At 40.0% G+C, this 11,612-nt stretch overlaps 1 protein-coding gene across 4 annotated transcripts; it reads left to right on the plus strand.

The window, feature by feature from the left end:
- The first annotated feature begins 4,394 nt into the window (after positions 1-4,394).
- nod2 (nucleotide-binding oligomerization domain containing 2) lies at positions 4,395-10,126 on the plus strand. 4 transcript variants are annotated; one of them, XM_054611453.1, is made up of 11 exons: positions 4,395-4,456; positions 4,614-5,198; positions 5,939-6,065; positions 6,597-8,379; positions 8,499-8,582; positions 8,674-8,754; positions 8,880-8,963; positions 9,043-9,126; positions 9,391-9,474; positions 9,615-9,698; positions 9,898-10,126. In XM_054611453.1, exons 2-11 carry the CDS (start codon positions 4,713-4,715, stop codon positions 9,968-9,970), a joined length of 2,970 nt encoding a protein of 989 aa, XP_054467428.1. In that variant the 5' UTR covers positions 4,395-4,456; positions 4,614-4,712; the 3' UTR covers positions 9,971-10,126. The 4 variants fall into 4 exon arrangements, with proteins under 4 accessions (XP_054467428.1, XP_054467453.1, XP_054467445.1 ...); XM_054611470.1 differs by having other exon boundaries at positions 4,416-4,456; positions 4,643-5,198; XM_054611462.1 differs by lacking the exon at positions 4,395-4,456 and having other exon boundaries at positions 4,465-5,198.
- The last annotated feature ends 1,486 nt before the right edge of the window (positions 10,127-11,612 follow it).

Consider the following 11,612-nt stretch of genomic DNA (forward strand, 5'->3'; position numbering starts at 1 on the left):
CTTGCTGTGTCATCAAACGTCTGGGCAAAGCAAAGCAAAAACACGTTTGTCATTTGCAGAAAGGACAGGTCTTTTTAGGATAAAAGCCGAAATACTGGGAATAAAAAGACAACGGTTTGAAGTTGAGTACTTTAAGATTGATTGAAGACACAAGTTCTAAGTGTTTGTATGTGTGATCAAGGCAGGTTCAGTGTAATCCTGAAACCAAAAGAAATGTGACTACTTCCTCCCAAACTTCTCCCAGACTTGTTTTTTTGTCTGGTTTCATTCTGGTGGTGAAAATACCAAAACCAACAGTAAATTGATCCCGCTAACAAGTCTGTTTTCAAAGCCTGCTGTAGCTTATTCCTATCTTCAATAGAGCTCCATTGTTGTCCAGATTCTATTCAAACACATAAATGAGCAATGTGCATGCACTGGATGACATGTTCCGTTATAATGACGAACACAGCAACTTTTATCTGAAGTCATTCCAACATACACATTCCTTCAGCTGTAAATACAAACATGAGCATCAAATGTGTCCTAATCAGATGCTAAAAATAGTCCCTAACAAGTGCACAATATTCATGTTTGAGTTATAGGTTAACTGTAAAACTACAGTGCCCAGCTGTTTTAATCAATTACTAAGCCTTGTCTTTTGAAAAAAGGAAACATTTAACTGCTATAAACCACTGTTTAATGATTTACATCTTCAGGAAAAAATGTGCACGTACACAGACATGCTTGGAGATAGGTGAAGTAGCAGACGGTTTTGGCCTTTTATGAGATTTGCTCACTATAAGAAAAACTTAAAATAACACCAGCCTTATCACTAAAGTACCCCATTGGCTGAGTGAGAAGATACTATTTACATGTTTACTATTTCCAAAGCTTAAGCCAAGCACTCTCATTGTCAAGGATGTTTTGTTACCATGCACTGGATGCTAAAGTATATAAACCCAAAACCTGATATGGTTGAATTTTGATTTTTAAAACTTAAACACTGAGGTTGTTGTTAGTTATGTTTTTTGTCTATGTGATGTAAAGTAAGAAATAGAAATACATGGATGTCCATTGATTCATGACATGACTGTCCACTCCTACAACTATGTAAATTGCAGCAGTGGTAGTTTGCTAGAAAATGAAAATGAAAGGGCTGAATGTTGACCCATTGTGTCATAAATAGTTATAGTCGACAGTGATGGATGTTTGCCCTGTCTGGCCGTTTAACATTCACTTTAAACCTGACACTATGCCAGCCCGCTTCAACTTCATAACATATGGCACTCACTATAGGGAGGGTAATGCAGAAAAACAACGTTAAAGGTTGTGGACTTTCTTTTTTTCCAGTTTTCCATTCACTTTATTTTGCAAAGAGCACAGTTCAACTTTTCCAAACTACAACTCAGCTCTCTGGACTTCTAGAACCTGACTCCAGACTTCTAGAGATAGCAGAAGAATAAAACAAGGCTCCAGAAAGTTGCATTGGTTTTTAGCAGATCATTGAGCTCTTTCTTTTTGCAACATCAAAGGCAGCCGCAGCTCTTTGATGTGGCAGCATGCTGTTTAAGGTACAGAGTGAATGGAGAGATGTCAAGCTGCAAGGTGCCTCTGTAGTTTACGTTGAGTGCTGCAGAGAGCTGCAGATGAAAGGAGCAAACAGAGTTTGATAATGAATGTCCAACAAGTAGGACCCATCTCAGACAGCGCACGCCCAGCGGGGTGCCTGCGCTAACCTTGAGCGCAGCACCCCAAACCTCGGGCAGACGCTGGAGACCAGACTCCTTCAACTTGGCCGCCCTTGAAAAAAAGGGGGCTCTCAGATGTGAGCTTTAATCTTCCCATCAATTAAATCCTGATAGAGGCACACACCCACACACACATGTTCATGCACATGTGCATGATGCCCATCCACTTCCTCTGATGAATACCTCTCTTTCCTGGCTTTGGGAAGCCATTTCTAATTAAACACTAATCCTTCCAATGTGTGAGTCAATCCGAGGCTTGAATGTCTCCATTTTTATAGTATTGCTGTACAGTTTGATCTTTCTACTGTAAATGTCTCCATTTATGAAAAGAAGTAACCCACCTTTATTTTTACCTCCTCTACATGAAACCAGCGGAAATCGACACGTGCTGCTGGCTTTTATTTGAAAACAGGAGTTTCATAAGATATCGTACGAACTGTTGATACAATCACACCTTTACTGATTTCATGTCTATTGATATTACAATTTTGCTTACATGGATAAAATTACATTTTTATTTTTGGTTGACTGATTGATTACATCTTTGATTATGTTATTTTGTTTACCACGTCAATTTGATTATGGTTGTGCATTCTTTCTTTCCCCAATTTCGCATTATCAAAAAATAAATCATTATTTCTGAGCATGAGGATAATCGGTTATGCGCAACAACTTGCCTGTAGATTTACTTCAGAATTCAAAGAGGATGCGACGTGATGATTTGCTTCATACTGTACATCAGTGCACCTGGCCTCACACTGAGCTCACCACATGTGCTTTGGATATCTGCACAGAAAGAATGCACAGCGGTGAAATGACTGGAGCCAAAGTATTCCATCTCTGCTATGAGAGATGGTTGGATCCAACACTGAACTGCACGGTTATTCATTAACATACAGTTTAAAGACTGACTTTGGTGGACAAGGTTATTAAGTACCGTGCAGCAGTTTCAGTGAAGTACACAGAGCTGATCCGACTCCATATGGAGCGAGAGCGAAACTTAACTTTCAAGCTCAGTAAACTGCAAGCTGAAGAGTACATCTTCCAGGCCAAGTTAAAGTCAACCGATATGTGCGTGTCTATGGTGGAAAAATGCATTCTACCTCCTATCCTGATTGTCGGTAAGATGCTTTTTTGCTGTTACAATGTAAAAACTTTGTTTTGCTTCCAAATCAGTGGTACTGGTGAATGTGACTTATAGTAGTCTGACCCCTGCTCAACCCCTCTTATCCAAACTCATTTCCTTAATCCTTATATATCATTATTTCATATATATATATATACTGTTTTTCTTGGCTTACAGATCTCCTCATTAATAATGCAGAAAGTTATAAAGTCCAAATGACTGAAGTTGTAGCCATATTACTTATTTCTCTTGCACAAGGTGATATATGTTGCGACTGAGGATAGGAATACTCAGAGAAGTCTTTGGGGACTACGTCTCTATTCTCTTTATTGACAATTTCTTACCTTCCTTCTTATCCAGCCAAACTTGTCGGGACCCCCTGCTGTGATTTGGATGGCAAAACTCCACGTTAGGGTTTCTCATAGGATACCTGACAGAGAGCACTCTGCCTTACACTCCCCTTGGTGGAGCTGCCTCTTTCTCAGACAAGAGGAATAAGAGAAATGGAAAAAAAGAAACTCACTTTAGAAAGTTTTATTCCAGTCTGTCTTTCATTACTCCTGCCTTTGTGTGTTTGAGGTTTTTCCCCTGGGACACAGTGGGGAAACACAGTAAATTAATCATGGTGCTCGGGAGGGGGCTATAATAACAGTAATGAGAAATCATCGGACCATCCAAAAAGTCATTTTTGCACTTATTTTATCTTGACATCAAAGAATGCAAGGGGAGTAAGAGACAATCACAATATGAGCTGTTTCCATGGTAGTGTTTTATATGCACTTCTTGATGTTTACATCAGATACTCAGCACGCTGGCTAGGCTGCAGTTTCCCAGTCGCTACATTATTACTATTATACCTCTGCAGAATGGTTACCATGCAAAGATTTCCATACCGTGTATTTATTTCCAAGAAACCATTAAGACCCACTCATACCAGCTTCTTATCATCAAAGGATTTCCAATTAAACCACTGAAAATTTACATCAGCACAAAGAGAAGGTACGGATAAGATGACGGGAAGAAGTCTACTTCTGAGATTTAAAAATGTGTAAGGAAATGTGACAAAAAGCTAAATAGATTAACAGGTCAATGAACAAATCAGGTTGGTTTATTTTATGCAATAGTTCCACCAAGTGGTTGCATGAGCAACTTGCAGCCATTGAGGAACTACCAACACAAACCTGCAGTTTTTTAGTTTCAATATATTTCTGGTAGTTTTTCTCGTAAATGTGTCAAATGAACTGTAATAATTTCTCTTTATGGACTTCCTAAATGTCATCACACCCCAAATAAACAGTGGCTATTGGCATGTGGCAAATTATATTCAACTTGTGAAACATTGTTTTTGTTCTTTTTGCTAATAACAAACAAACAGGGAGGTGAGTTAACTGTTGAATAAAAAGCATTGCATTGAAGTTCTGTGTACGTTTCATCAAAAATGCTTTAAAGATTTAGTTTCCATTTTACAGGAGGGACTTGGTAGCAGAACAAGTTTCAGTTTCAACTGTGGAATGAGGAAGAAGCAAGTCTAAAGAAGTGTAGCCTTTCAGTCCGATTGACAGATGGATGGAAGAAAGCTCTCTGTTGCGGAAACTCTACCGTAAGTAATAATCTTATAACCCCATTTACTGCTTGTTGCTTTTTGTCTTGTCCGGTTTTATTGTTTTGCTTTGATTGTGTAACTTTTACATACACAAAAAAAATTCAGTGTGTATGAATCAACATTAACAACCTCTGATACTGTTGATGACCAATAGCATGATGACATGGGCGTTCACTGTACCAGCTTGTGAAACTGGAAGCAGCATAACTATAGGTTGGATGTGCCTGAGAATGGACGCTGACATGCAACAAGCATGTTTGTCCAGGAGCTTGTGCTGAGGCAACGGACAGAGATACTGCATGCACTGTGCAGCAGTGGGTCAGCTGAACATCTGGAGCAGGTCCTGGACATATTGCTGTCTCAGGGGGAGCTCATATGGGAGGACTACCAGAACATTCAGGTACCAGGCAGGACCCTGTATACCAATGTCAGACAGCTGCTTGACCTGGTTTATACAAAGGGTGTGGACACCTGTGCACTCTTCTATGCTGCTGTCAAACAGGTCCTGCCTGAAGAGCAGGGAGCTGGTTTATCACTTTCAGAATGCTGTTCAAATCTAGAGGAGAAAGAAGAACACCAAAGCACATCTACTCAGACTCTTCTGACTCAAAGACCAAGCCTGGTCAGCAAGCTACAAGGCTGCATTGATGATGCTCTGAAGGCTCTTGTCTTATCAGGACACTTTACCTCAGCCGACTGCGACGAAGTGCGGCTGCCTATACACACCCCCTCTCAACAGGTACTGTAAATGGCCCGATTGTTACACAATATTAAATCATGGCATGACAACTTCCTGTTATTTTTCTTTACCTATTCAATTTAAAAGGTGCTTGGTTTTTGCATCCCTTTTTATTGGCACTGGGGATGTAATACAGGAATTTAAGCTGTTCCTGGTTGTTTTGTGTTAATATTGCTCAGCTATTTTTGTTGTTGTAGCCTAAACTAGATTTGGTGCCTTCATGCTTATTTTAAATGAATAGTTTGAATTGCGCTCAATTACTTTCTTTCCAAGAACTAGATAAGAAGATTAATAAAAATATTTTCTTCTGTATAGTAAACATGAACCTTACTCCAGCAGACTGTTTGCTTAGCTTGGCACAAGGATTTTTATTGGTCTAGTCTAGGGACTTGTTCAGAAAAATGTGGCCAAAAAATAGACCGCCACATAACCTCCTATAACACCGCAATCTCTTTTTTTACTCTTCGGGTTTTGCAGGAATTCTACATGTTAATTAGGGAACTTTAGAGAAGCTGGTTGATGGATCATTTCCAGCTTTTGACAGGCTAACAGGGTTTCCCCCTGTTTCCAGTCTTTATGCTAAGCTAAGCTATCTGTCTGCTGGTGCTAGCTTCATACAAACATGAAAGTAGTATCAATCTTTTCATCAAACTCTCAGCAAGAAAGCAAATACTGGTATTTACCAAAAGGTTGAACTATTCCCATAATAATTAATCTGTTGTCACTCATATATCAATCAGGCAAGGCGTTTGCTTGACCACGTCAGATCAAAAGGAGAATCAGCAGCAAAGGTTCTACTGCAGTACATTCAGCAAAAACAGGAATCTGGATCTCTGCTAAACCAGGAGAAATGGACTCCTCCCAAAGGTATATCATCATTTGAATCATGCTGAAAACTATCAGGCCCAACTTGAAGGGCAGTCTGAGAACGCCGATGCTAGACAAGGCTGATCTGCTCCAAGATTTAACAGGTTCTTCCTTGGACACTTCCACTAGGTTTCATGAAAATTGGGCCAGCAGCGTTAGTTTTTCGGTAATGCTGAGAAACAGACAAATGAACCAACAAACCAACAAACTGAACCAGAATACATAACCTCATACCATAACCATATATATATATATATATGTGTGTAGATATTAGGGGGGTTCCATGTGTAAGCTAAATATAAATATTAAAATATCCGCATTTCCTTTAAAAAATATGGAAGTGGTGGAGCTCCAAAAATAGAACGTGGTTGAGAAAAAGTATATTTCATAAATGTGAAAAGACCCGCTGTCAGCACACCACAATTCATTGTTATAGAATATATAGGTATAAATACTGTGCATCATTTTGCATTGCTATGTATGTACTGCAATTTGTCTCATGTGTAATATGCAGTTTTCTTTTTGTCACAGAGGTCTTAAAGTATCAGAAGAAGCTCAGCAGTTCTGTGTCTGCTCAGTCCTGCTTCCTCAGTACTTATGGAGGGACCAGCCACATGTCTCTGGATGACATCTACACTGGGGGGCAGCTGGAACTTGCTCATAACTGTGAAAATATCAATGCACCTTTGGGCCTGGAGGACGTAGTTGGTGCAGCCGGTACAGTGAACGAGGAGGCCGACACAGTGCTGGTGTCTGGGGATGCAGGCGGTGGGAAGAGCACCTTACTCCAGAGGCTGCACTTGCTTTGGGCTCGGGGGACGGCCCTCCAGGAATTTCTCCTCCTGTTCCCATTCAGCTGTCGCAGGTTGAATTCAGAGCAGAGGGAAATGTCTGTCCAGGAACTGCTGTTTCAGCACTGCTGCTGGCCAGACAGGGAGCAGGAAGAGATTTTCCAGTTCATCCTGGACCACCCACATCTCATCCTCCTCACCTTCGATGGCCTGGATGAGCTCAAGCAGAGCTTTTCAGATGAGCACAGGCTCTGCTGCCCCACCCAGCGTGCACCTGTTTACATACTATTGTTCAACTTGATCCAGGGCTCATTGATGAAGGGTGTGCGGAAAGTGGTGACGAGTCGCCAAGAGGCGGTTGGCCCTGTGTTGAAGAAACACCTCCGCAAAGAGGTTCTCCTGCAAGGCTTTTCCCCAAGTGGGATTGACTGTTTTGTGAGGAAGCATCACCGTGACCCCACTGTGGCTGCTAAGGTTTTGGAGTCCCTACAGACAAACACCGCCTTACTTGGACTGTGCCATAGTCCAGTCCTCTGCTGGATTGTCTCACAGTGCCACAAGGAGCTGCTAGGTTGCGGAGAAGGCAGCCCAAAAACAATCACAGACGTTTACCTTATGATCTTACAGCACTTTTTCCAGCACCAAAGCTCCCTCAAGAGCACCGTGGGGTCAAGTTGGCTTCAAGAGCACCTTAACACAGTGTTGCATCTCGGGCAGCTTGCCTTTGAGGGAATAGGAACAAGCTGTTACGTCTTCTCAGGTACTGACCTTGAGACATGTGGCGTAACTGAGAAAGATATCTGCATGGGCTTTTTAATACAAAGCAAAGATATGTCCTCCACCCACAGTAAACGTTTTGAATTTTTGCATTTGATTATGCAATGCTTCTTTGCTGCTCTGTACATTGTTTTGTCAAATAACACTGACCGTTCAACTATCCCTAAGCTCTTTGAGCTGCAGAACACGAGAGAGACAGGTCTGAGGAGCAGCACATGCTTCGGGGCCTGCTTGCCTTCCACTGACCAACATGAGCAGGCTTTAAAGGGGGAAGCTACATCAGCTGAAACACCAAATCTGCAAATCACAGCCACCTTTGTGTCTGGACTATTGTCCCAGCGCCATCGAAGCCTGTGGCTCCACTGCTGCCCCAGTGCAGTGCTGGAGAAGAGGGTCAGACAGGTGGTGAGATGTCTGTCCAAAGGCTTGCAGAAACACTTTAAGTCCATCCCTCAACCTGTAGCGGGGGAGAAGAAGAGCATGCATGCAATGCCAGGCTTCGTCTGGCTTATCAAATGCATCTATGAGATGCAGGAGAGCAGGATTGCTAAAGATGCCATGAGTAAGCTTGAGGTGGACCACCTGAAACTGACCTACTGTAACATCGGTCCTGTAGAGTGCACTGCTCTAGCCTATGTGCTCCAGCATTTAAGGAATCCTGTCGGCCTCCAGCTTGACAACAACTCTGTGGGCGATGTAGGAGTGGAGCAGCTTCTTCCCTGCATGCATATTTGCAATTCCCTGTAGTGAGTATGAATATATAAAATTCTTCCTCCCATGTCTTCATTATGGTGGATTAAGCTTCCACAACTATAAGGAAAAAATACATGTTATGCTCAAATGTCCTATATTCTTCCATTATCAGCCTCAGAAATAATAACATTACAGACGAGGGAATCCGCAAACTGCTTGCTAAAGGTATCCAGTGTGACAGCTTCCAGAAAATTGCGTAAGTCAGCGTTGTCCAAATAATTAATAATGCTATCACGTGTCCCAAATTACGTTTGATCAATTACCTTCCATAATCTGTTTGTCTTCAGGCTTTTCAACAACAAGCTAACTGATGCTTGTACACAGCACTTTTCTCATCTTCTGAAGACCAAGCGTTTCATTTCTCTGAGGTCAGCACATACAGTTTTTTCAGCAGCGCTCATCAGATGTGACACTAAAATGGAACTATGTTGATACGCACCAAGTCTGTGTAGCTTGTAAAGAATAGCAAATGACCTTCTCTATTTTCGCTCAGGCTTGGCAACAATAATATAACAGAAGAAGGAGCAAAGCAGCTGGCAGAGGGACTGAAACACAACCATTCACTGGAGTATTTAGGGTAAAAGCCTTCCTGCAAAAATGCAACATGTTTTATTGGTGGTGCATTTCTATTTACTAATCTTTCTTTATCTTCACAGGCTTTGGGGCAACAAGATAAAAGATGCAGGAGCAGTGGCCCTTGCCAGTGCTCTCGAGAGCAGCACAACTCTGGTGTGGCTTAGGTAATATTTGCTTTCAATATATTGGAACCTTATGTATATTTAAGACAGTGTTGAAAATGTATTACACATGTGAACATATTTAGATATGTCTGACTTCTGTGTATAATGACCACAGTTGTGTATATAAATGCATATATCAGTTGTACAATATGTTTATGTAAGTAGCCACATCTACATATTTTAACTTTTTAGTTGAAAGCAATAAGTCTTCTTGCAGCTTTAGAATACTTTACCTGAATATAATTCTTATTTTTTGTAATGCAGTCTTGTAGGCAATGGTGTTGGGAGTGTGGGAGCATGTGCCCTCGCCAACATTATCAAGAACAGCACGTCACTGGAACAGCTTTGGTAAGTGTTGGCATCAAGTTATACTGGTACTGACAATGAACACAACATTTGTATGCACCAAGGCGGATTTTTCAGCACTCACTGTACAGTAGTGCTTTAATTGGCCCACCTTCTCTCCACCCTCTTATTTCCTGTTAAAGGTTGACAGAGAACTGCATTACCAGAACAGGGGTGGAATGTCTGATTCAAGCCTTAGAACACAATACTCACATGAAATCTGTTTGGTGAGTAACATTCCCTCTCCTTCTTTTGCGGTCAGTGCAGTGCTTGGCGGATGTCTACATCCTGGATTTGGTCCAAGTAATGGCCGTACTTCTCTTTTCAGTGCCAAGAAACAAAATTTTATTGTGGCTTAAAGTTTTGTTTCCATTTCCAAACTGACACTGTCATTGATTGTTTTTGTCCCTCCCTATTAAACAACAGGTTGATAAACAATGACCTCAGTTTGGAGGAGGTGGAGGAGCTGAAACAACGGGAATCAAGACTGATCTTCTGATTTTGTATAAAGTTGGCCAAGGACTGTGTATTGCTTTAAGAAGTATTTTTATTTATTATAGGACATATTTATATCAAAATGTGTTTGCTGAAGTGTGTTTTGGTCTACTGGTTACAGGAATAAAATGGCACTTTTGAGGGTTTATCTAATACACAAAATATATCCACCTTTGTCTTGGCCTTCTTTTGTAGGTGTAGGTTTTGATCAGTTCACATAAAACCACACCACCACCACTAGTACAACAACTACTACTACTACTACTACTACTGCTAATAATAATAATAATACATTTTGCTCAAGCTTTTTTGTCTGAAAAAATAAGTAGTTTGTGCCTACACAACAGTTATTTTCCCCACTAACCACAGTTTCCTGTGGTTAGTGGGGGAAAGTAACTACACGTATTCACAATACATGCTTTAGTACAGTTTTACAAAGTGCACTTATTTCGATTTCATGCTACTTCTATACTGCTACATCACTACATATTAAAAGGAAATATTTTGTTTTGTTTTATTGCACCATATATACATATATAGATTTACATCTTTAGTTACTATTTTCATCCAAAACATATGATCATCTTAGAAAATATGACACTGATATGACATATAACCTCCCAACAGTATATTAAGCACTGGCAAATAGCTCTTCTTCAACCAATTGCAACATTGACATGCTTCAAACATATGAATGCATTATTAACTAAAATCCAATAATATAATATACATGCATTATATAATGTATAATATATCTAAAACAGGCCAATTCTGTATATTGAGCACATTCACTTTGATTATAAATACATGTTGCTGATAATAATACATTTCGAGTGTTAAATACATTTCAATTTCTTATCTGTTAAAGGGTATTTTTTTAAATAGTTAAGCTTTGCTTCTTTTATTTAAGTACAGTACCAGTCAAAAGTTTGGACACACCTTCTCATTCAACTACTTTGAAGAATCTAAAATATAAAACATATTCTGGTTTGTTGAGCATTTGTTTGTTCACCACATAATTCCATATGTGTTCCTTCATAGTTTGGATGTCTTCAATATTAATCTACAATGTAGAAAAAAACAAAAATAAAAATAAAGAAAAAACATTGAATGAGAATGTGTGTCCAAACTTTTGACTAGTACTGTACATAACATATTAAGACATTTTAAATTTCTTTAAAAAATGTACAATTTGTTATTATCACATTGCCACGTATTTACATGATGTATTATTTACAGTACCAGTCAAACGTTTGGACACACCTTCTCATTCAACTACTTTGAAGAATCTAAAATATAAAACATATTCTGGTTTGTTGAGCATTTGTTTGTTCACCACATAATTCCATATGTGTTCCTTCATAGTTTGGATGTCTTCAATATTAATCTACAATGTAGAAAAAAAACAAAAAATAAAAATAAAGAAAAACCATTGAATGAGAAGGTGTGTCCAAACTTTTGACTGGTACTGTAAATATTCCACAGAAAATACTTCTCCCACTACTGCCTGGCCAGAGACAGCATCATCTACCCTGAGCGCTACGCTTCAACCTAACTATGTGTTCTGCCATTCATGGGAAAACCCCACAGAGGGGGCGGATGCTTACAAACATGTCGAACAGCCAATCAGCGCTTAGAAACGAAAC

This window comes from Anoplopoma fimbria, chromosome 2 (assembly GCF_027596085.1).
Source record: "Anoplopoma fimbria isolate UVic2021 breed Golden Eagle Sablefish chromosome 2, Afim_UVic_2022, whole genome shotgun sequence".
NCBI classification, from domain to species: Eukaryota; Metazoa; Chordata; class Actinopteri; order Perciformes; family Anoplopomatidae; genus Anoplopoma; species Anoplopoma fimbria.

Coding starts and splice junctions, on each gene's coding strand:
- nod2 (XM_054611453.1), top strand. CDS start 4,713: ATGTTTGTCCAGGAGCTTGTGCTGAGGCAACGGACAGAGATACTGCAT. Junction 8,380..8,498: donor CATATTTGCAATTCCCTGTA/GTGAGTATGAAT, acceptor TTCCATTATCAG/CCTCAGAAATAATAACATTA. Junction 8,964..9,042: donor CATTCACTGGAGTATTTAGG/GTAAAAGCCTTC, acceptor TTATCTTCACAG/GCTTTGGGGCAACAAGATAA.